This window comes from Aythya fuligula, chromosome 9, assembly GCF_009819795.1.
Source record: "Aythya fuligula isolate bAytFul2 chromosome 9, bAytFul2.pri, whole genome shotgun sequence".
Lineage (NCBI taxonomy): Eukaryota > Metazoa > Chordata > Aves > Anseriformes > Anatidae > Aythya > Aythya fuligula.
The window spans coordinates 13,493,180-13,520,278 of record NC_045567.1 but is presented as its reverse complement, the minus strand read 5'-3'; the positions used below and the strand labels follow the sequence as shown (position 1 = coordinate 13,520,278).

General features: G+C 36.0%; 1 protein-coding gene across 22 annotated transcripts in view; it reads left to right on the top strand.

Moving 5' to 3' along the window:
* DLG1 (discs large MAGUK scaffold protein 1) overlaps nt 1–27,099 on the top strand; it is a 155,473-nt gene that overhangs the window by 98,008 nt on the left and 30,366 nt on the right. For all 22 annotated transcript variants that reach the window (XM_032193648.1, XM_032193647.1, XM_032193650.1 and 19 more), the window contains 8 exons: nt 2,341–2,391; nt 3,376–3,500; nt 4,851–5,020; nt 5,716–5,852; nt 7,433–7,577; nt 14,140–14,266; nt 16,319–16,475; nt 17,633–17,735. In XM_032193648.1, coding sequence (XP_032049539.1) covers nt 2,341–2,391; nt 3,376–3,500; nt 4,851–5,020; nt 5,716–5,852; nt 7,433–7,577; nt 14,140–14,266; nt 16,319–16,475; nt 17,633–17,735 — 1,015 coding nt within the window. The remainder of the gene's footprint in view (nt 1–2,340; nt 2,392–3,375; nt 3,501–4,850; nt 5,021–5,715; nt 5,853–7,432; nt 7,578–14,139; nt 14,267–16,318; nt 16,476–17,632; nt 17,736–27,099) is intronic.

The following is a 27,099-nucleotide window of genomic DNA, read 5'->3' as shown; positions in this document are numbered from 1 at the left end:
TGGAAGACAAAAGATTAGTACAGCGATGTAAATGGCTCATTTATGAGTCCTGAGTATGAATAATGCTGACTCAATAAAAGATCACAGCCAAAGTCTGCAGTGCCTGGCACTTTTACTGATGTGACACAGTTTAGAAAAGAATACCAAAGGTGAGGTGTCTGCACACACAAGCTAAATCAGAAAGACAAGTGATTAATAAGAATGTATCCATGTTTCAGAAGGCTTCATCTGATAGAATCCCATGTGGGATGGTAGATAATAGAAACAGAAAGAGAAAATAGGCCTAACAGAACAAAATGGCACTCAAAAGTACAAGCTATCTGACTTACCGGTTTGCAGTGAACATAAAACAAATTCATTCATAGTTATCTGTAGTTGAACCTACTATATAAGCATAGGAGGTAATGGAATATTCTTCCAGGTTCCCATGTAGGTAATGGAATTGTTCAGTGGTATGTAAGGTAAAATCACAGCTGTGAGGTAACTGCATCATGGATCTACAGAACTTTAACTGTTAAAGCTTTTTTTAATATTGGAAAACCAAACCAAAACAACAGAACAAAACAAAGTCAGTGATGAAAAATATTCAAGGATACAACTCTTGTTAACTGAATTACAAAGCTGCTGAGGAAGTACACCATCTTAGAACTCAATTTGGGTTGGAAAAAAGACACCAAGACAAAACAAGCAAGCAGACAAGGAAATAGAAACAAAGCTGGGATGGTGACAGAAGGAAAGGGTAACCATACCAGCAAAATTAACTCTATTACAACCAAAAGACTAACCAAATTGTGCTGAACTACTAATAATTCAAAGCAAAGTGCTGGGCTTCTATGGCAAAATGACTGTACTTATGTTGAATGCTGTAGTTTCTTTTATCCAGGGAAAGTCCCTGCAAATAGTGTGTGGCTCCACAGATTCTAGATGGCTTCAAAATTTGCAAAAATAAAATAGGACTAATTTTTATTATTTTGTGTACCTTTGCTCCTTCCTGCCTGGACTAATGTTCAGTTCATTAGATAAAATCAATTCAAAAGTATATAGATAGTAATAAGAGGGTCTGGAGAACGAACCTAAAGTAAAATATAGAAATGGAGATCCTTCTTTACTCCTCTTTAGCTAGAATGTATTAAATTTGGGTTAGAGTTAACTACATAGAAATAGATTGCTTACATACATTAGGGTTGGCATTTTTAACAGTAATGAATAGGGAAATTATTAATCATCCTTGTTCATTTAAAAAAAAAAAAAAGCCACCTACTGATCAATCAACTTGAACCACTTCCCTGGTGTGATGTAATTCTAGATGGCTGGTTCGGTTAGCACATGTCGTTTTTGTAGATAATAGTTCAAAGACTAAGCTAACTTAAGCCACTGTGATTGAGAAGTTTTTCTTCAGCGTTGTTGTAGAAACAGATCTAGTTTCATGTGTTCCAAAGGTCAAGACCTCTTCCCTTTTTAATGAAGAAATATCATGTGTTTATAGACAGTATCGTTTCCATTGAACAAACTATTAAGGATGTATTATTTTTGAGGTACTGTGCAAAGAGGAAGATGATAATCTGTTATGTCTGGAATGGATACGGTTTGTGTTGCAGTAAGGGTAGATATAATTAGAGATTAACAAAACTGTAGTGAGGCATACATGAGCCTGGTACTAGAGAGCCTGTCAAAGTTGTGGAAGACAAGGCTTCCTTTTGGATCATGGCTTACTTCCAGTATTTGTATTTTTTCTTATCTAGCTTTATAAAATATTTCAAATCCTTTCAGTTTTGGTCCCCTTGTAATGTGTTGGTCTTTAGTATACATGTAATGTGAAAAATGCTAGTAAAAATGTTTTTTTTTTTTTTTTTTTTTTTTTTTTTTTTTTTTTTTTTTTTTTTAAGCTGCTTTAGAAGGGCTTTATGCTTTTCTAGTGAGCAATTGTGCAAAGCATCCATCCTTTGATTTTTCTCTGCTCTAGGAGGAACAATTGTTTGAAAATACTGCTCTGTCCTTTTATGCAATTTCTTCTCTACCCTACAACCCCTTCCTTTTTTCTCACTTCTAACTTGCTCAGGTTGTATGGCCTGAAGAACATCAAGAGCAGTTCTTTCTGGCAGTCAGCAGTAGGCTTCTGCTGTGCAGTATCCACGTAGAACAGTGTGCTCTTCAAAGCTTTACATTTAAATTGATAGGAAAAGTGTCTGATGCATGTACAGAGCGGTGTGAAAATCACACTTCTGAGCTCACTGGTCAGTGTGTATCAGCTGAGATGTGATGGGAATGAGCTGCCTGCCTAGCTAAGTGTGTTGTGTCAAGTGTAAAAATCCTCTAAGTCTCATTTCTGTTTCTTTTTAGGTCAATGGCACAGATGCAGATTATGAGTATGAAGAAATTACTCTTGAAAGGGTAACATGCTAAATGTCTTCCTGTACTCTATTTTCAAGTGGGGCTTGTAATAGATAAATATGAAAAATTAACCTATTTTGATACAGCTAAATGGCAATTTGAAACAGTCCTTACTGTTTTTCCCTTATGTGTATTTAACCTCAATATGTGTAATTTCTGGAGCAGTTTCTATTGGTATACTTGACCATTGATAGTAAAATGAGGGAAGAACTGTAAAGACATACTGCATTATAGGTTATTATCTAGACTTGCAGAAAGTATTAAAAAAATCATATATTGCCATACATAACGGGCTTTATTTATATATTTATACAAACAAGTTTTATTATACAATGAGATTCAGGCTTCCAGTTGAGATTACAAATGATACCTTGACATATGCATTGCTTTTTTAAGGTTTACAATGTAAAGATCTAAGTTCTCTTCCTTGAAATGCATTACTAACAAAGAGCAATAGTTGGCTATATTTGGTGTCTGTACAGTTCTGGTCAGTACGGAGAGGCTGAAGAGGTCTTACAGCTGATAATAAGGGCAGGCAACCTTTGAAGAGAAAATGTCAGTGGGTCTTTGTGTCTGTAAGGATATATTACATTACTTCAGATTTTTTTTTTGAAAAAACAATGAGGAGCAAATATTGGTATGAACAACTTCAAATACATAGCTCATTAGAAAAGGAACTTTCTCTCTAGTTTGTCAGGTTCATTTCAATAAGAAATGGGGTGAGTTTGCATCTGCAGCTCTTACAGTGACACAATGACTTGTCCTGCCTGCTTCTGTGAAAGCAAGTGTAATTACATGTCTTACATAGAGTTACATATATGTATTGTGAATAGTTGTGTACACTATATTGTTTAAAATGTCTTAATTTTTATCAGTTAGGTTTATGAAAATTTAGTTCTATACTGAGTCATATACACACATATACATATATATTTTCCTCCCCAAAAAAGAAATGCTTAATTTTTTTTCCCCCTCTAACTTCAGGGAAATTCAGGACTTGGCTTTAGCATTGCAGGTGGCACAGACAACCCACATATTGGGGATGATTCAAGTATTTTCATTACAAAAATTATAGCTGGGGGTGCAGCTGCACAGGATGGAAGATTACGGTATGATGATTTTCTGTATCGGTTTGCTAATTATTATTATTATGTTTATTATTATTTTTTCTAACGCTTGATAGAACATTTTCCGTTTGTTTCAGTTTATCATAATACATTGCATTTTAAATAAGTATATCTTGCGGAAGTAATTTTTAAATAATTAAAAATGTTTGGACCATTTTTAGAATTCTTTTTTTTCAACCAAGAAAATCTGCAGCAGAGTCAATTTAAGTGAAATTTTCATTTTTTATTTGGTGTTATAAACTGATTATGCCAAATGTTCTATAGTTCTTAATTCAATATACAAAGGAAAAGCTTAGATATGTAGGATAGTTAACTCTTGGTTATCTGTGTGCAGGTTTTCTAATATGCAAGGTCATAGAGGTTAACAGCCCTCTTCTGTGCTTGGTATAACTATGCTTCAGTTTTGGAAGATGCTGCACATCTTCAAAAGCCACGTGTTTGGTTAAATTGATAGAGTACTCCTTCTCTAGTATCCCCCATTTTCTTATTTAATCTTGGGGTGATACTACTTTACCAGTGTTGGCATATGGTAGCAAGTGATATTTGAAAGGTACTGTTAAAGTTAATATCAAATTGCTTTAATGAATTATTTTTAGTTATTTTTAATCCAGAACAATAAACTCCCATATCACTGTGTAGAAAAAAAAAATTACGGTGATCATAGGATCAACTTTTTTTTCCTCTGTTGCGTTGTTGAGAACTTGTTCCTATCATATTTGGTGTCGATGCCTGATGAATCTAAGGTTTTTACACTTATTAAGCTTATTTCAAGACTTCATTTTAGCTTGTTGGCCATTGTCAGAAGGTATATCTTGCAGAACTCAGGGACAGGTGGGTCAGGCATTCTACTTAGTGTAATGAGAGCTTCACGTTACTACAGCAACACATTAAATGGAATGGAAAGCTGGCACTTAAACAGCTTGTGAAAAGCAAGAAAGGAGTTTGACTTGTTCATAGCATGGTTTAAAACTAGTGAATTCTTATTTTATAATGCCTAATTTAAAAAAAAAATAAATTATACGTTTCTAAATTAAAGGTAGTTTGTACAAAGCCATGTTCAAAATTATATTTTATGTGTTTCCTTTAGAGAGCATCCCCTTCAGATAGGGACAAGATATTCCATTTACGTATTTTCTAGCTATCTTTGTTATATACATAAGCACTAATGACTAATTTTAGAGTATTGTCTTGATACAATATAATTTTGAAGCAAAATCTATGTATCTTACTATGTTAACACTAGTTTTAGTGTATTTTAGATAAAATGTTAATCTCCTAATGCATCTGCTCTGCTATAATGCAGCAGCTGAACATGAATGTTGCTGTCTCTAGGGTTAATGATTGTATTCTACGAGTAAACGAGGTTGATGTCCGAGATGTGACACACAGCAAAGCAGTTGAAGCATTAAAAGAAGCGGGATCAATTGTACGATTGTATGTCAAAAGAAGAAAACCAGTCACAGAAAAAATAGTGGAAATAAAGCTTGTAAAAGGCCCTAAAGGTATGTAGGAAGTCTAAAACTTCTGTTTCACAAGAAGAATAAGGATGATGATAAATTTCTGCATAAATTTTTCAAAATAACCCAGTAACCTGCATACGTAGGTCAAGCAGACGCAGAGTAATGAAAATTAAGACAGTGACTTCTCAAATGCTTCAGAAATTTCTTCCATGATTGTCCTGAAACTATTCTTGTACATGTAGAATGCCAGTTTTACTTTCAAATGATAAAAATGTGTTGCTGGTACTATTTAGTAATTTTGAAATACGTTATAAACAGGAGTAAAATATTTCATGTGAATGACTTAGAAAGATCTTTGAGAGATTAAATAAATTTAGATAAATGTACTTTTTTGTTTCTATTTGCAGCCATGTTGGAAAACCGTTCTTCAAATACTACTGGCAATACTATAGCTTTGCTATGTGCATCCTTCACAATGCATTAAGTAAACAATTTAGTTTTTGATTTTTAGAACTTCTGTAAATACAGTAGTTTTTCCAGAACTTTCTGGAACATTATGGAGTTCACTTGGAAAGGCATCCAGTATCATTTTAGCCACAGCCTAGTATTTATATATGTATTTGTTTGTATGTATGTATATACACAAAAATGATGCAGATAGCATTATTATTTACACAGTAATTTGAATCTAATGAGTGCTAAAAGGTTTTTTGAGTAATAACTTTATCTTTAAGCAGGTCTTGGTTTCAGTATTGCTGGTGGTGTAGGAAATCAGCATATACCTGGAGACAACAGCATCTACGTAACCAAAATCATTGAAGGAGGGGCAGCCCATAAAGATGGCAAACTTCAGATTGGAGACAAACTTTTAGCTGTAAGTAAAAGTGACAGGGTTTTTCTTTAATGAATGTTCGCTTTTAAACCCAGTAAGGTCACGATTCACTTTGTGGTTAAGCTGCCTACCAGTGGAGTATTATTTTGCAAAAATAAATATTAAATAAATAAATAAATAATACAAAAATCAACATTGCCAGCAAATCAATGACAAAAAAAATTGAAATCTGCAGTATTAAACACCGTTTTTTCAGCAAATCTGTGCCTCAGCACAATGTATCATGCAGAACCAGTATTAAGCAACCTGTTTCATTTCTCATGGCTGTTACTATTTATCTGAATTTGAGTGACTGGCATGTAAAACAGCACACAATGGGATTGTTTTAGTTGTTAATGTGGAGAGATTAGCTTGTGTGTTTTGGAGACTATAAGTTTTCTGTCTGTGTGTTGTGGTTGTACTGCAGTGTACTACCACTGGACTGCAAAACAACTTTTCAGTCTTCAGGAGTGGCAAGAATTAAAAAGTAAAAGTAAGTCAACAAAAGATCTTTAGAAAACACAGACTGTAATAATACATTTAAAATATGCAATAGATTTGTTTTTCCTTCACAAATAACAGAATTATAAAGGTTCGGTTATTTTTACATAGTATGTGAAGTTATATTTATCAAACAGTAGAAAGTGCCTTTGGTCTCTCAGATTCATTACAGTGCAAGCGTTGTTTTCCATGTAGCCTGGTATTATTTGTAGAACTTATTTTCCTCATCAAAATATGGAAAAAAGGGGCAGCAACTCATTTTTCTAAGGCTTTGTATTAGATACTAATTGCTAAAGGACTTATTTTCTTAACTAAAGTGCTGCTGTTTCACTTTAATAGCAATAGTCAGAAAATCTATTTCCTTTGAAGTTAAAAACAATTTCTTGTTACTTGGGATATGTCAGTCACTTTGGTTCTTTCTTCTCCAGTTTTGACCTCTATGTTTGACCTTTGGCAGGAATGCGTTATCCCATTACAACATCTAAAACTTAATTACATCATGACAAGATCAAATAGTTTTTTTTTTCATGTTAGAAAAATATTTTTTCTAGTTAATGCTTACAATAGCATACTGTGTCAGTGTTGTGATTATGGCCAAGTGTATCTCTGTGCCTACAATACAAGAAGAATCAATAAGTTTGCTTTTGTGCAAGCAAATTGACAGTCTGATCAAAAGATAAACTGTAGGTTTAGGCAAATAATTAAGGTAGCATAACATAACAAGAGAGTACTGGTCACTGTGATAGGTAGTAGTATCAGCATAGGTTTGATTTGGGTTGCTGAAAGTGGGTTGGCTTTCTTTTTAACTTTTAATAAAAATAGGAGAGAAAGTTGAAAAGGATTTGCTGCTTTTCCAATGCTACTGTCGATATAGTTTATTATAATCTTTTGAGGAAGGACTTTTTAAATATTTTACAGCACTAAAAAGCATCTTTTAAATAGCTTGACCAATTATGTCTGCAGCACATGAATCATAATAAAGACTCCTAATGCTAGAGTGCTCCAAGAGATTTCTGAGTGACCTGTGAAACCTGGCATTTTTTTGTGTTTAAAAAATAAAATAAAATTTGTTTTATCTTTAGGTGAACAGTGTTTGTTTAGAAGAAGTTACTCATGAAGAAGCAGTGACTGCCTTAAAAAACACATCAGACTTTGTTTATCTGAAGGTTGCAAAACCCACCAGCATGTTCATGAATGATAGTTATGCCCCTCCTGACATCACAAACTGTAAGTTCAGCTTGTCTTTATGACCTATTTTTTTCTTCAAGGCTTTAATATATGCCATTTTAGTATTTTAAGTTTCAAGCTTTTAAATTAGTTTCTGACTGTTATAAAAATTTGATATAAGAAAGGTTGATTAATCAGGAAAGCTATGCAAAGCAGAATAACATCCTAGAGCTGGTATGTTGAAAAGATGGTAACAGTGGTAACCCTTTGACTGTTTATGACTACTGTGTCCTTGTCCTAGTGATTTGGTATTTCTGATCATTTGCTGATGAGTGCAAGGAGATCTCAGGTGCCCAATTCATATAGAGGATGTGAATGTACTCAGTAGTTCTGAACTGAGCAAAAGCCAGAATACTGTTTCAGGTGGAAGCTAGTGATGTTCTGACCAATTTTTTCTGTTCTGATTTTTCATGAGATGCATGTTTTTGAATAAACTAGACTGGGGGAGGAAGGTCTTGACCTTTAGTACTTGCAAAATTCCACATTATTGTATTCCATGAATGTATTGTGAAATTCCACATTAACTTCTTATGTTTCAATTTTGACATAAATGTTGGTAATTCAGATGAAAAAATAATGCATGCTACGTTAAAATAGTTACAGGCATTTCTTGGTGATGAAAGGGTAATATTTACAGGAGATGTGGGTTTTTTTTTGTTTGTTTGTTTGTTTGTTTTGTTTTCATTTTGTTTTTTTTCAAATATCTGAATGCAGAAAGCTCAGAGTTGAGCTACAATGTAAATAAACATTTAATATACTTTCTCATTGTTTCTTCAAGATGGTATTAACATTTGGTGTTCAGAAAAAGGAATGAGAGTGATATAACTTTCTTTCCAAGACTGAATAAATCCTGACCAAGCTGGTATTTTTCAGTGAGCTTAGTAGCTGTGCCCTGCTGACTTAATGGTTGCAGTTTCTACACTGGCAATCAGTGATGTGACTAAAGGCTCCTATGTCTTAGGTTGAGCAGCTGATAGTTTTTCAGTTATCAGCTGTCAAATCTTGAAGTGCACGCAGTCTTCTATGTTAATAACTGCTAATTCGTTCCACAGTTCAGGTACTGAGTGGATTTTTCTTTTAAGTCCTTTAAGTGAAGGTGGAAGCAACTCTGGCAGCAACTGCAGAAGCAGCTCATCTCAGATAAATACTGCTGTTTGCTGATGCAAGTTCTAGTGCTACAGTTAAACACTTAAAATATCAAAAGGATTTACTTTTGAATAGGTAGTAATAAATTGAATATTGTGAATATATTTTACTGTTATATTGGAAAGTAGGCTTTTTTCTATTAACCCAAACTGACCTTTTGTTCAACTTCTAATTCATTCAATCTAGAACATTTTTTTCTATAACCAGAGATTCCACAATAGGAGCAAGAAACCTTTTCCTTACTCTAAAGGAGAGAAAGAATTTTCAAATACATACCTATTTAATCTGATCTCTTCCCGTAAGCTGTTAGTGGGGGAGAAAGGAACGATGAGTCATTTTAGGGTTTTTATTTGTTTGTTTCACTGTCAGCTGCAAATAATTGATGTCATACTTAGCCCTGATTTGTTCAGATAGTGAAAAAAGGAACACTTTTGAACTGAACCAGTGATGTAATCTAAACCAGTATATAATAAAGAATAATAAAATATAACACAACAAAAGGACTGTAGTACTTTAGGCCTCATCTCACCTTGTTGGTGATAGCTGCAGTAGCCTTAAATCTATTCATAAGCATATAGAATTGCAATTTGAAGCAAATTGTTTTTTTTTTTTTTTTTTGTCTTATGAAAAGGATATTCTTGAAGACTCCATTCAGAGATACAAAACTGATTTTCTTCCTTCATTTTATACAGCCTCTGCTTTATGCTCATCTGTGATCACTGCTAGAATTTGTATACCTTTTCTAAAGGCTTAGAGTAACCTTGAGTCAGGTGTGGTGCGATTTTTTAAAAAACTGGAAATAAGTATGTGGTTTGTCATGGGCAGATGTTAGTTGGCAGTATCTTCAGTTTGATTTCTGTTGCATTTCAAGTTTAAGTAGGTGGGATCAGACTGCTGAGATGCTCAGTCCATGCAGAAGCAGAAGTTATATTTCCTCTCTGACTGGAATATAATACTATTCTCCTTGGGGTGATAATTCTGTTTTTAAATTCATACTGTCTGTATCAATAAGTTCTTTTAAATAAGTATTTATTCTAGCAGTATGCATAAGGGCATGCTGTAGGCTCTCTTCTTACGCAGAGAATAAATTTCTTTCAACTGATGGATGAGCTGGTGACTCAGTTCATTGAAGGTAACTGCATCATAACGTAAAGCCATGAAACTCTACTGTATATGCCTGGACTGCTTAATGCCCAGAACTCCCCATTGGTTTTTGCTTGTTTGTTTTTAATATCAAAAACATGTAAAAGCGTGATGCACAGTACCTGTTGGCTTGCTATCTGTACTGTCTGCAGAACATGCAGTAGATTGCTCATGATGCTAAATTTTCTGAGCATGATAGTTCATTAAAAAGTCCATGAAACACCAAGTTCAAGATCTGGTTGTCTTTAAAACTCTCTGTCTATAACTGATCTAGTTTACTTATAGGGCTGTCTCAGTTTCTCTGACCATGGTGGAGCTCTGTATTTAAAATGGAGAGCTAATGAAGAACTTCTCAAGGACCAGGTTCTCAATTGTCAGTATCTAGGTTTTCCATAAAATCTGTTTGCTTTTAGAACTTCTGTACCAGGCACGCAACAACATGGGTTTGTCAGATGGTCTGATGGTCAAAAAGATGAGACAACGCTAGTTAGCATCCACATAGATAATAAAATCATTTGAAATTTGATCCATCTTTGGTGTGGTTAGCATCTAAATCCAGGGATGTTTGATGAAGAGGTTTCTGAGATTCTGCTTTGTGGCTGTGTTTATCAGGACGAGTACAGATCCTGCCCACGTATTTCTTTGCGTACCTGGGGCTGAAAATTGACCTCAGTCATTTGATGTTTATCGCAGTAAGCGAAAGGCTCCCAGCTGCCTGTGGGGACGAAACTAATGTTGAAAATCTTGTTAAAGAAGTGCTGGGGCTGTTTGAGACCAGAGCATTTAGCAGGGAGGGAATGTGGAAAAAATGGCTCATGGTGCTGTACTACGTATGGGCAATGAAAGCTTGACCACAGCCCGTGACAGTCTGGAATAGCTGATTGCTGTGCCTGTTTCTCTTTTAACCCTTGAATTGTAGATTGCTAGTGTATACGGTTACAGTAAGATCCATTTTCTGACTCAGGCAGAAGGCAGTTATGAAAGATTGTTATTTCTGGGCACTTTGCCATTTCTGTACTGTTCTCTATCTAACATCCAGTCTCAGAGACAGAAAGATGAGAAATTCCAGTATAGGAAACATGGAAATTCAACAAAAAAACTATGTACAGAAGAACAACAGCACTCTAGGTGGTCTGGACCTGTGGACCAATGCCATCCATCTGGCTACTAACATTGACATCTAAACTGCCTTGTGTGTTCGGTAATCATAACTAACAGGTTTCTGTAGTAAGCTATGCTCAGTAGGGAATGTAAATTATCTCGGTAATCTGAGTGTAACTGTCGATGATTAAGTGGATCCTAGAAGACATGTCACGTAACATGTTGGTATAAATGCAAAATATTATTAAGAAGGTCTAGAACTAGCTATTTAAAACCACCAAATTTAACTTCAGTGTGCATATTTGTAGGATATCAGTCAGACAAGTGCCTATGCTTTGTCTGAGACAAAGATGACTGTGTATAGGCCTCCTTTGAAGATGTTGATGATGCAGTTTTGACTCCTAGTAAATATTAAATTATTTGTCCTTTGTGTGTGCACACGCATTTGGTACAGTATTTCCATCATGCACTGAGAAATAGAATAGTGAAAGGTAGGGAGGAATCTATTTCCTCACTGGAAACATAAATGCCTTAACCTTGCTTAAATGGCATACATACGGGAAGAGGAGAATATGTAATAACAGTAAATTACAACGAAGTTTTAATTTTATTTCCCATTTTAGAGATCGTACTTGTGATTGGTGTCTTCAGTTTGCAGATAATAGGAAAATTTTCCATTTTCCTTCTGTGCAGAGCACTGTAATGTCAAAGTGTTGGGGGGGTCGATTTGGAAATGGAATTTCTCCTTAAGAGTCTGTGACTTTTCCTGTCAAAAACAACTTAATTTAATGCATGTAGTTTTCTGTGCATCCAAAACCCAATTCCATTATCAGCTAATTCAGTAATAATATTTACTTGGAAATAGAATTTTAGGCCTGATTTGGAATTCAGAAAGTGATGGCTTCCCTTTTATCTCTATCATAATCTTTGTGAATGTTCTTCAGGTATAATACCTTGCTAAAACAGTTTGTGCAAAGCTACAGGTGCTTTTTTTTGTTGTTGTTCCAGGAACTCACAGAGAGGCTTTTGTGCCTTGTTAGGTTGGCTTCCACAGCACTTTTAAAAAGGACCTGACTTTTTCAAGCATGTAGTGCACGTAGGATTTTGTTAAAGGACGTAGCCAGTGCTGATGTGGAATAGCCTGCAGGTCTGAAATAATTAACTGTTATATGGCCTGGTGGCTGAGTTCTAGTCGCGTGGTAAAAGGGTACAAGATTTTGAAAATAAGTGGTAGTATTAGGTGGTCTGTATGTTTCTGAATGTGGTGCAGTTAAAAGCTCTAAGAATTTTAAAAACAAATGAAAAGCACTGAAAGTCGATGAACAGAAGGTTTGTAATGAACAATGTAATTACTTCCTGTAACATATGCATCATTTTAGCTGCCCCTTATTTATTAAAAGCAAATGTAGATTAACTTGGTAAAATGGGAAGATGGCTTTTAGGCATCGTTCATTTTGAATAACTCCAAATTATCTGGGAGTTCTCAACAGTGAATGCATTTGATTATACAGTTTTAGCAAAAACAGCATTCTCTCTCTGCTGTAGACCCCATGAAGCTGACTTGAGGAAGCTCCATTTGGCTGGTGGGTGGAAGGGAACAGACCTTTTGCACTCAGATTCTGCATTTTACTGAAACCACTGGTGAATCTGGAGCTGTGATATCTAAAAATTCTGCTCAATCCCAGTCTCAAGCATGTAGCCCAGTGAGGGTTGGTGTGTCTGAAAAGCACGCTTAATTACTTCAAAAGCACTAGCTGATAAACTTCGTAAGCTGTTATAGTGGATTTCAGTGCTATTTGAAATGCATTCTAGAAAACTCCCCTACTGTGACAGAGCTTTTAAAAGAACAAGAAGCAATCTGATGTGATAGCTGTTGTTCTATATGCTGAGCATTAAGGTCTGTAAGGTGGTTCCCTGTCTGGCTGAGCACCTCGGAACCAAACCATTGGTCAGGGTAGCAGAGTGTTGGTGTGGTGCGATGCGGTTCTCCGTATGTGGAACTCACTGGGAACTCACAGTTTTGCTAAGAAACTAGACTAACACAGAATCAATCCAGAATGGACCGAGTGGTTTGAAATCTGGCTATGTAGCAAGTATCTCATATAAGAATACTCCTGATGAAGTTTGCATATGACCCAAATATTCTGCCAGTGTCTTATAAGGAAAAAAGAAAAAGGAGAAAATACAGGTCATTTCTTCAGAGCAATCTGTCTCATGTTTGTTCTGTTGAATGTGTGGTTTTGCTGGAAATCCTCAAAGGTCAGACACTGCAAGCCATTAACAGTGAAGAGAGTATGGCACCTTGATTATTATGCATCTATAAAGTGTCCCCAACCCCTGTGTTCAAACCTCAGAGCTTGAAGCACTCACACCAGGAAAAAGATTTTTAGTTGTAAAATGTGCTTTGTAATAGGAGACAGTGGTGTGATGATGCCTATTGAATGAACACTAAAAATTCATTATATTTCCAAGTTTCCTAACTTGGAAATATAACGTACCCTTTAAATTACTTATTGGGACAACTTTCCTGGCATTGCTGTAATTTTCCATCAATTGAAATGGTTGTACAAAATTTTTCTAGTATGCCTGTTGTCATACAGCTAAAACATAAGCACTTCATGCACAGGACTTCACAGGATTCATGGCCAGTTACGTAAGAGGTTAGACTAAATTCTTATATTACTCCTTTCTGTTTTTAATCAGAGCATCTGTGACTAAGGCAGCTGATCCTTGCGGTACAATTACTTTTTTTTTCCTCTCCAATTTTGTTTATCCCTGTCAGTAAATTGATGCCTCTTACCTTGATGAATGGGAGGTAGAATAATTCCACCGTTGTTTCTTAGTGTGTGCTGTTGGCGTAGCATATACTAGCATTTCTACCAGCACTTACGCTTTTATTTAGATGATTGTGTTCAGTGTATAAGAAATGTAACACCCCTCCCTGTTCAGACCTGATCATCAGAATGGCCTAGAGTATTCTAGAGATTCTAGGATGCTCTGTATCAGAGCATTAAAAGACAGAGGTAGGCATCTTGACACTTTTGAAATAGTGTAACGTTGTCTTATTTTTTTGTTGTTGTTTTTTAGAAGAAGTCACTCCATAGAATACTTTAAGACTTTCAGCTGTTCTTTTTCATTATTGTCTTACCATTTTTTTTTTCATTCTTTGAAGCTTATTCTCAACCAGTGGACAACCATATCACTCCATCTGCCTACTTGGGACAGTCCCTTCCCCCAGCATCACCAGGGCGTTACTCACCAATTCCCAAGGGAATGCTTGGAGATGATGAGATTACCAGGTAACGAATAACTAAGGCTACATTAGTTAACCAGGGAAGCTCATGAGATAAGTTGGTGGGCAAAATACTTTTGAAGATATTTCAAAAAATAGATGCATATCTTTACTTTCTTCGCACTTGTAAATACTGCTGTAAGGAGCAAATTATATGTATATATAGATATATATTAAAAGATAAACATGATATCTTGGGATAGTATTAAAATCAGAATGCCCTGCCAAAATGCTTCATGAGTTGACTGAATGTTTTAGGATGGTAGTTTCTTTTCTCCATAGACAAGGAGATACTTGTTAAGATGGATTAGTAAATCCAGAATGGCTAGAGAAATTTTCACCCTTTCCCATTAACAACTATTCCTTCCTTCAGTGATTCAGTAGAAGATTGCAGTAGTCTTTTGTTCATCATCACTGATAAAATGAAGTGCCTCTCATTTTGTTACCTTTCTGATCTGCAAGTATGGGGATGTTACACTGCAGTTCCAGTATGTTGTTGCTGAATTCTGTGTCACACTACCATCTGATACAGATCATTCAACTCAGTTGCTGAAGCAGGGTCTGCCCAGATTGAAACATCAGAGCCATAAGAAGTTGGAGAATTAATTTTAGTTTATTGGAAGGTGGGAGAGCCTCAGATGTATCTTCACAGTTATTTTTAATTTACAGTTAGGTGGGCATCTAAGCCAAAGTAATTCTGTCTTGCTGACAGCATCGCTGACCTCATGTATGTATAGCTTTTTGTTAAAATTACTGTAAAGTGAAGTTTTTATACTTCTTTTGAAATGTGAGGGCTATTCAAAGAAGGCTTTAGGTGTTTTACTTGAAGTTACCTTCCTTTCCATTGCTCCTTCCATCACTAAAAGAGTCTTAGACATTTTGAATAATATACCATGTATTTGTTCTCTAACTGCAGCATGTTTAGTAACGTGGTATAATGATCCAGAGCACCTAGGTTTTCATGTCATATACTTGTGATAAATTAGCACTTGGAAAAGATGAATCTAAGAGCTGATGGGGGAGGGGGGTGAAATTTAGGAATTTGATGCTAAATTAATCTAAAAGCTAGTGCAGAAGTGGAGCAATTCTAAAGATCAGAATACATCATCTTTTCATATGTTTTGGAAAAATGCAGCATCTTAGTTTGTCCTATAAATTAATAATGAATGTCTCCAAATACTTAATGTCCATTAATTGTTCTTTAGTGCTCTCTAGTGATTTTTTAAATGCAGTGCACAGTTGTTCTGTTTTATTATTAGAAGTTTTCTGTTTCTGAAATCATCTGTACTTTTCTTCTATTGAGTAAAATAGCAGATTTTTGGAGGGAAGGTTTCTGCACTAGAAGTTGGCTGGCCATATCTAATGAATTCATCCTTTTAACTTGATCAACATTTCTTTTTTTGGTTCCTCATCTGAGCCAGGAAGCCAGGAATGGAACAACTTGGTTTGCATTTAACTTTCTAAGTTGCAGTTGCCGCAAGTAAATTACAAATGTATTTAAGAATGACATAAATTCAGATTTTTTTTTTGAAAGGGTTTGTGTATAATTCTTGAACTTGTCTTTGCTATGTTTATTGCTTGACCAACTGGAGTGAAATCAGAGCAGCAAGGACATATTTTTCATTATTAGCATTTCCATTAGAATTTGTTCTTGAAGTTTCAGAGAAGGAAAATACTATTTTGTTACTCCTTATTACCATTAGATGGAATAAGTCTGTCAGCTATATTGAGGCTCTTGAATAATATGGGAAGTCTTAAATAAAGACATGTAGTGCTGAGCAGGCTTGTAGCGTAATAGGAATTTGGAATACATACTAATGGCACGTTCAGTTAACCTGACAAGAGGGAGAATTTTTTGTTGCAAAATTTAAAATATGGAAATACTAGAAGCTATTTGAAAATCTAAGCATTTGGGGGAAGAACACTGTAACCTTAAAAGTGTTATTTTTGATATCTGAATTTTCAATACTTCTGTAAGAAGACTTAGCTTTTCTAATCGTTTATTTTACTTTTATTCATGACTTTTAACCAAGATTTGACATTCTTTTCTTTCATTCAGGGAGCCTAGGAAGGTCATCCTGCATCGAGGATCAACGGGTCTTGGTTTCAACATTGTTGGGGGAGAAGATGGAGAAGGAATCTTCATCTCTTTCATCCTTGCAGGAGGGCCAGCAGACCTGAGTGGCGAGCTTAGGAAAGGCGATCGTATCATTTCTGTAGGAATCCTTGCTTCTTTTTTTTGTTGCTGTTGCTTAAATAAGTTTTCCATTCTTTTGATACTAATGCCAGATAATAGGATTTAAATGCAAAGAATATCATTAGGTAACTAAACTAACTTTGAGACAATTAAACAGTTGCCAGTATATTTCCCAAGTATCTTTGAGGAATTAATTCTGCCTCCATTTCTCTTGAATCTGATGACACTTTCCGATCCCAGAGAATTTTTTTTTTTTCAGAGTGAAAAGTTGTAAGACATTGTCTAAGGTGAAAGAATGTTGGCTTCAGAAATAAGCCTTCTAATGAGATGGACGTGCTTGACAGTAGTGTCTGAAAATTGGTGCTTCATTTCCTGGAATAACTGCTAAACTTCCCATTAGTCTTACACACATCCATCTCATAGCTATCTGAGGGCTTTTTCTGTATTACTACTGAAGATTGTGTGTTTCTTCTTGAAATGACTTAAGTTATGAACAATTTCTTAGGACTATTACATTGTGATTTGGTAGCTATTAAAGAAGAAAAAATGTCTCTGCCATTATTAAATGCTGGTAATAAAGCACATCTTTATTTTAGTTTGTAACAACAGTGAAAATGCTGTTGGAGACATGTCTGCTTCAAATATTTCTTTCCTGACACTATTTTTAAAACTGCCATATTGAAAACATATAGGCAATTTCACAGAGGGTTAGGTCCATCACTGAATGTTAAACACAGTCATCTGTAGGCACGCTTTGGCTAACAAGGTACCTCAAGGCCTCTTGTAGAAGGGTGAGGTGAACCACCACAGAAAGCAGCATTTAATGCATGTCCCTAATATGAAAGAAAAAGATCTTAATCAAGAGAATTAACCTAGGGAATATAAATTCATGAAGTGCTATACTGTAATTATTTAAGCATTTCTTAGCAGATGGGTATTTGTGACAGAGGATTCATTGTCTAAAGACAAATAATCCTTGTTTGTATTAACTAGCTCATAGGAAACGGGGAAATCTCAGAGGACATGGAAACTAGTTTGTATCCAGTTAATTTTCATTAGTCTATCTTCTGTAACGATAATGTATGTAACGTATGTAATGTATCATATGTAACGATAATGTAACGATAATTTATCAAAATTTATTTTGATAAAGAGGATTTTTTGTATTATTTGTAGGTAAATGGAGTAGACCTGAAGGCAGCAACCCATGAACAAGCAGCAGCAGCCCTGAAGAATGCAGGCCAAGCAGTAACTATTGTAGCTCAGTACCGTCCAGAAGGTAAGACAGTTGCCGTACATATTCAAGTTTCATTTCTATAATTTGAAACACAGATAATTTAAAGTGTCTTTCCATCCCATTCATGCCTAACCCCCTTTTTTGAGCCGAAGAGAAACAAGTAATGTAATAGATGTTGACACATACCTGTTAGGATAATTGCAAGCGGTCACAGTGGAATATGTGCAAGCATTGGTGCCTCAGTTTGGTATGTTACTTGCTCAGATCATGTTCAGAATTTTGATTTTTAATGTTTTTAATGTTTAAATGTTAACGCTGTCAGAACATGAAGGTTAAGCTAATAAATCCAGAACTTAATAGAAATACAATGTTATTGCTTATTCCTTCTCTGTGTTGATTAAGATGACCTGAAGAAATCAGGTTTTCATTCCTCTGTTTCATACTACGCTGGTATTTCTATTTATCCAGCAGTTTCTTCTGATCTAGATTAGACTGCAGTGGATGATTAATAACCATCCTTGTGGGTTCTTCAGAAACCAAATAATATTGCCTCATCCCAATGCACATATTTGTCCTCTTGTATCTCTATAGCAAGCTTTGAATGTCTTTGCCTATTTGATACTTTAAAAATTCAATAGTCTAAAATGTTACACATACCTTGAGTCTGTGACATTGTTTATTGTTGTTATACATGTAACAGGATGTTCTTGTCGTCTCATTGTGAACTATGATGATCAACAGCTTTCTACAATTTTACTAATTTGGATAACATACCACTAAATCTTGTTTGCAGTGACTTTGTCTGCATAAACCTTTTCCTTAACAGTCCTGGGAAGGGGTAATTGTGTTTATCAGGACTGGACATTGAGCAGGGCTGCTACCTTCATCAGAAATTGTTAGGTAGCTGATTGCGGCACTCTTCTCTTCATTTTTTTCTCTTCTTCCATCACGTTTCTCGTATCCAGTCCTCACCGAGTCTTTGAAGTGTTAGTTTTCCACATCTCCCTCACCACCACCTGCATCAACATCATATCATATCTCAGCCAACCCAGGAACTCTCAGTAATAAGGCCAACTGTTTTGTTTGTGTCTGCTTCATGGTCAGATCCCTGCAGCCAGCCCATATGGTCAATGCCTGTATTGTCTTGCAAGGATGTGCATCCTGTTCACGTATTGAATCTGTAGATTGTTCTGTTCCAGGACTGAATAGTATGATCAGCATTTGTTCTAGAGTATTTGCTTAGGCTTTGTGTCATAATTTTCAAATACTTCTGTTGATAAACATTTGGCCTATCCTTTATTAATTTTTTAGTGTTCTCACAGGTGAGTCAAATTGTTACACTTTCTTGCTCCAAGCATAGCAATCTCTCATCTTTTTAAGAAATAAAGCTTGTGTTTTTTATTTGCCCATGGGTCAACCTTTTGAGAATCTGGCTTCTTTGTTTGTTTGTTTTTTACAAAGAGGGTGTTTCTGGTCACTGTTTCTTCTGCCAGAAAGATGTTTTGAGATGTAGTTCCTAGTAGCAGGACAAATGTTTCTCTTGTAGAACATACCCCAAGAGACAAACACGTTTTCTTTCTTGCCAAAAAAGGTATCCAGACTTAATTTAGAAGAAGCAGTTTTACAGTTCTTTCTCTGGTACTCATGTTTATAAAAGCATTGGACCTTCTCGTACTCTGAAAGTTGGAGCTCTTTTTGTAAGGAAGAACTAAGCATTTTGGATGGATCCTGCTCTTTCAGCACTGGAAAAAAAAAAAAAAAAAGAAAAGAAAAGAAAAAAAAAAACTAACAGATTTCTTCATTACTGCATGTCCAAGAAGATAATTCATTTTCTTGAAACATGTTTTGAGGTGCTTGACTGATGGAATTTTGAGTCATTGCACAGAGGTTTGCCTAAAGCAACATACGCTTGCCTTTCTTAGAAATTTTTCAACAACTGTCACTTGCAGGCTTCAAACCTAGAGCTGTACTTACTTCTTCATGATTACTGAAGCATTCACAATAACACTGCATGCAGGTGAGCTGCATTGAGTGTGGAGTTCTCAGAATTATAGGGCCCATTTGAGAGGATGGATGCAAGAGAGGTTTCTTGAAGCATCTTAGATTGTAGACAGGTATCTGACATTCAAAGAAAGATATTTATTTTTTTTAAGTTGTTTGGTTCATATGCCTGTCTTTCTCTTTGAAATAGTACTTAAAGTTTACATTTGGAGTGAAGATGATGGAAGCATGTTAGGTTTTACCTTAACCTTTTGAAGTACACCACAAAAGAAAAGTGTATCTAGGAGACTGTGATCCATTGTAGTTTGGAAGCAAACTGAATTGACACACAGCCAACCTACGTCGGAGAGCTCTAGCTACTAATACCTGGCTTTGGCATCTCTGCTTTTTTCTGACTTGCAGAAAGAGATTGAATGAAACTCTAGCTGTCAGCTTCTTTCAGGTCTGATGTAGGAAATAATTTGAATCAGATACTCACTGTTTATAGCGTAGGGATCAGTGAAGAGAGTATTTCCTTAAAGATTTATATTAATTTATTATCATAGGAAAGCAGCCTGGTTCAGATTTGGCTTTCTAAGTAGAGAATATAATCCTGGCCATACTGTGTATTTGTTAAAAATACTGACGTTTTCTGAGAATCTTCAGATTTCCTAAATTATAGCTGCTAATAATCTCCTTTTTCCTTACTAGATTCAGTTGAGTTGGAAAATGATATTTGTATAGCTCCAATTTTTGATTATGTCATTCAAGATAAGGTTAAAAAGCATTAATTTGAATAGTTCATAAACTTATTGTTCATCATGGGTGTTTCTCAAATGTCGTCATAAAGATGAAGCACATCAGCTATAACTGCTTGCATTGCATGTGTGTTATTTATATTTGATTGCAGCAGGAGTTCAATAAAAGATGCTGACAGCTAGGGCAGATCAAGGAGATTCTAGACATCCATCAGTGCTCATTATAACTGGGTAAATAGATTCAGTATGATAGGAGCATTTGGAAGACACTTGGGACCAGCTCACTTCATTCCCTGTAACTGTATGTGACAGTTTGTGTGTTCACAGATGTGGTGGGAAATGCTAATTCATGTTGTAACATCCTGCAACATTAGCTCTGCCAGAAATACCCCTCTTGATTTTCTGCTCTGGTTTCTGTGGGGGTGAGATAAAAACAAACAAACAAAAACCCTTTGCAAACAGTTCTCCCATAGAAAAGCCCAAGTAGGCTGTTTGTAATAAATAAATGAATAAACCCCTACCATCAAAAGGGTTGAAGTATCCATTGCCCAGACTCTTCAAATCCAGTTAGCAACAGTTTAGCAAATGCTGGTTACTGGACTTGGGGTAGGATAAGGTGGCTGTGAGTTCCACTGGAAGTGAACCTGTAACAGTTTCAAAGAATGTGACATTGCTCCAATACACAAAAGTCTTTTGATGAGCCCTTCTCGTTTGTAGAGGTTTCTGAGCCATTACATTTTGCTGTTGTCCCCTAGCTCTGTAGAGAGACCTCAGTGCCACAATGCCTTCTCCCTCTTTCTGTAGCTTCTTTGTGTTTTCCACAGAGGTAGGATGGCAAATAAAAAACGTGGTATTTAGAGGAAGCTCTAAGTCATTTAGATTTATGTATATCGCTTATGTGTGTCAATTCAGAGATGATCACTATTACAATCATGCTACGTAGCAGTGATAAAAGAACACGCGCATCTGAGTGCTTGAAGGGAATGTAGTGAGGAGAGGAGCAGCAAGGGGGGAGTATAGGACTGTCCAGAGATGTACGGCCTTTGGAGGGCTCTGTTTTTCCTCTTTGTTGCGTTTCACGTGGACAGCTCCACTTCTGTTGTTATGTCCAATCAAGTTATAAGGTCATCTGAAACACTCATGTGTTTTGAGGATAGCATAATAATACAGGGTTACATGAAAATTCAGAATTTCTGGAAGGTTAGATTCTGCCATTCTGGAAACGTATAAGACACCAGTTGCTAATACACACATCTTCCTTTAATTTTATTAAAGGAAATAGAAGCGATTCTTTGTGGACCATTGCAAAATGTATTTAAGATTCCTTATTTGGATCCAAGCTCCTGATACCTTGTTAGCCATTTTTAAGGTGGATTTTCATGTCTTTTTGTTTTGAAAGAATGTATAAATCTACTAAAGAATCAACTATGAAAACTTAATATTTTTTTATTCTCTTGTGTCTGTAAAGCAAATGAGTCAAAAGAAAAAAGAATGCTTTGGAGCTTACCTTTCAATGCCCAGGATTGAGCCGATTTTTCTGTTTCTGACGCTTCATCTATGCACTGTTTTCTAGTGGCATTTAAAATAGAATAATGAATTTCAGGGAAAAGGTAGCACTTTGTGTAAGCTAAGGATTTTTCTGAACATTTGTCTTGAAATACAAGTACTCTATTTATAAAAGTCCACCTGAAGTTGTATAAAACCAATTATGCTTTTGCAAAGCTTAATTTTCAATATTTGTTGCATATCAAGAGGATGAGCTTTACTCACTTTTTGGTGGAGTAATATGAATTGTTGTAACCAAAGATGGTTTAAAAGATCATCATGTCCCAGTTCCACAAACTGAAAAAAAAATATTTTAAAATAAAAAATTAATATTTTACCCTGTTTTGGGGTATGTGATCTCTAGTCATCAAGTCCATTTCTTGCCATTTGTTTTGTACACGGTTTTACTGATTTGAGTAATCCAGATTAGTCAATTAAAGTACCTTTAAAATCTGTCGCATTAAGATTAGAAGGAGGTTTCTGCTATAAATAGTCATGATAGGTAACACTCTAAAGCGGCTTACTTATGTTTTAATCCTTTAAAACTTCACTTCTGCTCTTTAATACAGTAAATAAAATTGTTAGTCTTTCTTAAAGAACAGTTCATCCTTCTACAAGTTGTAAATGTGTGTTAAACCTTCAACATTTTTGGTAAATTGACTTAAGCAGTGGCATTGACATTCCGAGTTGTGCAGGTTCTGTGGAAAGAGTTCTTTAAAAAGATGCATTGGTATTTAGTTGTCTGTTTTGAAATTCAGTGGCCTAGACTTCCATTAATGAGGTTCAAGCTCCTCAGGCTCCAGAGTGTATGAAAGCCACCAATAGCACTTGCAATGCAGTGTGACCTCTCTCGATTCAAGTTAATGTAAAAAAAACTAGCATTGCTGCATAATATCATCTCTCCCAAAATGATTTATGATGTTTTTAATGTCTGTGTATTTTAATATGCAACTTCTTCACAAATATTTTTGAGTAGTTGAAGTAGCTTCTTCTACTAATTGTCATTCTTACTACAGTCTGTAACAAGAACAGATAGGCAAAACATGAATACTATCTATGAGTTTACTGAATACCAGTGTAGATAATCAAGAGATGATGATAGTTCATTACTAGAGATCAAAAATATAACTTCACTCCACTGTGTGCTGTGCCAGTCCTGCCTCAAAAACTTAGAATTGAAAACAAATAGGTCAGTACAAGGTCAGTGTGATGGCTGTCCTAACTTACTGTCAGGCTCCATTTCTCAGTGTGTTTATAGGCAGTGATAAAGGAAAATTATGAGTATTCTGAGAGTGCAGAAGAAAAAAAAGATACAAAATTCTCAGCAGATTCCTGCCTTGACAGATCCGATGGGGCCCACTAAAGAAGGGCTTTCCGCAGACAGATGGTAAGCGAAATGCAAGGGGCATACTTTTTTTAATTAAAGTGAACTTTTTTCAGTTCTTAATGGGTTCAGTATATGTAGGAATCTATACTTCTCAGTGCTGTGCTACCATCTGTTCCCTCTACACACATCCATGCTTTCAAGAATTGCTTTTCCTTCTGTGCTATTTATGGAATCTTCCACCCCCTTTAGTAGTCTGTACTTTCATTCCTCTTTGCTAGAATGTGTGTTGCAGACCAAATTAATTGTCCCTGTAGCCTCTTTGCCGCCACCACCACCACCCTGTACCCCTGCCTGTATAGTTATTCACCATCTATCTGTTTATCCCTGTTGTCTTGTTCACCAGATGGGCTGTCCAGGAGAGTCAGACTGCTCAGACCTTTTATCTGAAGTTTTGATTTTTTAAAAAGTAAAAGTTGATGTCGAAAATGTTGCAGTTTTCTAGGCAAAATATCTTTGGGGGCTGGAGACCAGAGGAATCTTCCAGGATTTCGTACTCTTGAGGGCAAGGTATCACTCTTCTTACCTTGTTCTCATAAGCCCTACATATTTGTGCTTGGTCAGTAAGAGACACAAGTGCTGAGTCAAGATGATCCTTTTGGTTTCATCTAGTACTTTTGCTTTTATGTTTTTTAGCTAAGGAGTTTCTTAATAAATCATCTATGTCTGGTATACCCATTATATGAAGTGTTTCATTAGTGTAAATGTGATATTACTTCTCTGCAATTGGTTTGCATATTTTTTGTTTAATAAATAGTAATGTATTACTTCAGGGATTGATCAAAAAACAAACAAACAAACAACAAGCACTTAGGTGGTTTTCTGTTCCTTTATTAATGAAACAAAATTATATTTTGTATATATCACAGTTGATACATGCACATCTCACATACAAATTCCTGTATGTGGAATACCAGCTGTTGGTTATTGATATTCCCTTCTTACAGGGCATGTAAGACAGAGCAACTGGGGCCAGTCTTCTGACTGCTGTCCTGGGATTACTTTTCTATGGAGATGGCATCAGTTATCCTCTCTTTCCTAAGAGATCAAAGGTGCTAAGGACAGTTGATATCCAACTCTTCCAATCACGGAGTTAGAGACATAACCTCTCCTGGACAGATTAGCAGACCTCACACTTCGCTTTATCATCCCCAGTTTGAACAAAGCCAGGACAATGTTATCCAGTTCTCAACAGGGTGCAGATCCTTTTGGTACCAAACTGATACTGATTTTCTGTGGCTATCAGCCATTTTGCTGTTGTCTTATTTTCTGTCACTGGCATTAGTTTCAGTATCACTGTATTTAATATCAAACTTTGCAGGAGTTGAAAGAACAGAATCCTGTCTACTTTTCAGTTCCAAGCTCAAGATTTTATTTGAGGTATCTTATCCCCTGAAGCCTTCTGTAAGAGGAGCACAAATTCTTAGCTTGCCCTATAGAAAGAACACAACAGATTCCATCTGCACAGCGTTTAAGTTTTCACAAAATATGCAATGCAGACCCTTCTCAGTCCCATTGCATATTTGTTTTGTTTAGTTTTGTTTTTGTTTTTAGCTTTATTGGTGTAGCCAGAGCCTCTCTGTAGAAATTGTTCTCCTCCTTAGTCCTACAGATGTCCCTGTCACATATTCAGCACTTATTTCCCAGCAGTTTTGATGAGTAAGGTTAGATTATTGTAGAAAACTGCAAGTGCAGCAACCTGCAGATAATAAATAAGATAAAGCAGAATTAAGCAATAGTAGAGAATAGCCTCCCCTTCTAACTGTCTTAAATATGTTATATGGGTGGAGATTTTTTTCAGCAGTTGAAAGGTGACAATTTTAAAAAAATTTGATTTTTTTTTTTCCTAGCAGATATTGCAAGTAACTGCAGGTATTTTCAGTACTGAACTGGCTGCAGCATCAGACGATGCTTGGATTATGTATCATTTCCATGCTTACTTTCCTTTCATGAAGGGTAAAAAAAAATAATCTCATGTGTCAGAAATCCCTGCTACCCTTCTTTTAGTGTGTTTGAAGTTTAGAGATTTAATCTTTCATGAAGAACCAGGTGTAAAAGACTCAAAAGATCACTTCACAAGTGTAATGTATTTATTTGTTTTTTAAAACAATTGCAAATTCAGTTGCATACACGTGATAGAGCTTCCTTGGTGGCCAGCCTAGGACTGAAATGAATTTTCACAGGAGACAAAGAACTTTTCTACACCCAGCTTCCTTTGGTCCCAGGTTCAAGACACACCTTTCTGACAGTGACTGCTTCATCAGACAGAACTGTATTCATTTAAAACAAGCGTCTCTACAGATGTAGAAGTATCTATATCCCCCTTAGAGAGGACAGGGAAAGAGGGATGGATGTTGCCAGTTGTTAGCAGTGTCACTTACTGCACATTGGAACACATTCACAATTGCTGTGATACGTGCTGCTTAAGAGCCTTTATAGAATTAGTATGGTTTTCCTAATGGGGATCTGGAAAAACCAGAAGGAAAATGCAGTGCCATGGCCAGCATCAGAGGAACAAAAGGCCCTGCAGTGAATTAAATTCTGCTCTGCTGAGTACCAGAGTAAAGCGCAAACCATCTGGCTAGCTGCATTCTCCAAAATGAGCTCTGTGATAGTCCCATGGATTATGTGTTCTTTTGTGATCAGTAAGAACAACAAAGTTAATATAAGGACAAGTGCAGAAACGTGCGTAGGTGAACATGCAAGAAATTGAGGAGAATATCTGCTGCTGAATGAAAGATTTTTTTTTACTTTGATGCAAGCTGTCCTAGGAGTATGGAGTTGTTAACTTTAAGTATGTTCTGCCCTATTAATTTATCTGGTGTTTTACCTGGAGCAACTAAATAATTTGGAGGGCAAGCTATGTTTTAGTCAATAAAGAGCAGTGTGTTTAAAGGGTTATGCTTCCTTTGCAATGCAGTGGTTTGAATTAATTTTCAGTGAATTGACAGGTTAAAAACAACAACGAAAAATCTATTCACAGCGTACTTAAGTGATTCTTTAGGACATCAGAAAATCTTATCTAGGCAGCCTTCAGTCTCATCACAAGGACGAGCACCACATTTTCCCTTTTTTTGTGACTTGGCTTTGTGGCTGTCTGAAATGTTCCATCTTGTGTGGGGAGACAGACTAACGAAAAGAAGGATTTTTTTTTTTTTTTTTTTTTTGCCTGCCCTCCCGTATCTTCAATGCCTCGAATTGTGTGAAAAAAAATAAAATTGGCTTGTCTCAGTTTTGTTCCTGTGTGAACAAATGTGTGAATTTTGGTATCTGTCTCCTGATAAGCAAAGAGCTCGTTCCCTAGCTGTTCCTGTAAAAGGAGTCTGTTCGCACTGCAGTCAGTTACACAATTTTCAGCTGTGAAAGGGAGACAGCACCTGTTAAACAGGAGTTTAATACGAACCTGTACATTCATATAAATGAAATGAAGATATGTGGCTACTGTCTGAAATCTTATTTAGATTATTCCTCACAAAAAGAGACTGTCTCAGATTTTACAGTCTAAACAGATAAGGCCAGCAGCAGTGAGGCAGGGGGAAAGCACAGCAAACCGAGGTGCCTTACCACGGCCATGCACTGCGGCACTGGCACAGCAGGAGCGGGCCATTCTCTCTCTGTGTCTGGGTCCTTCCCCTAAGGGATGTTGCTTTCTAAAAATTGTCGTTTTGTCACATTCCTCTTGGGTAGCCATCCAGTCATCTTGAATTCTTTTGCAATTAATAATAACATCAGTAGGGTG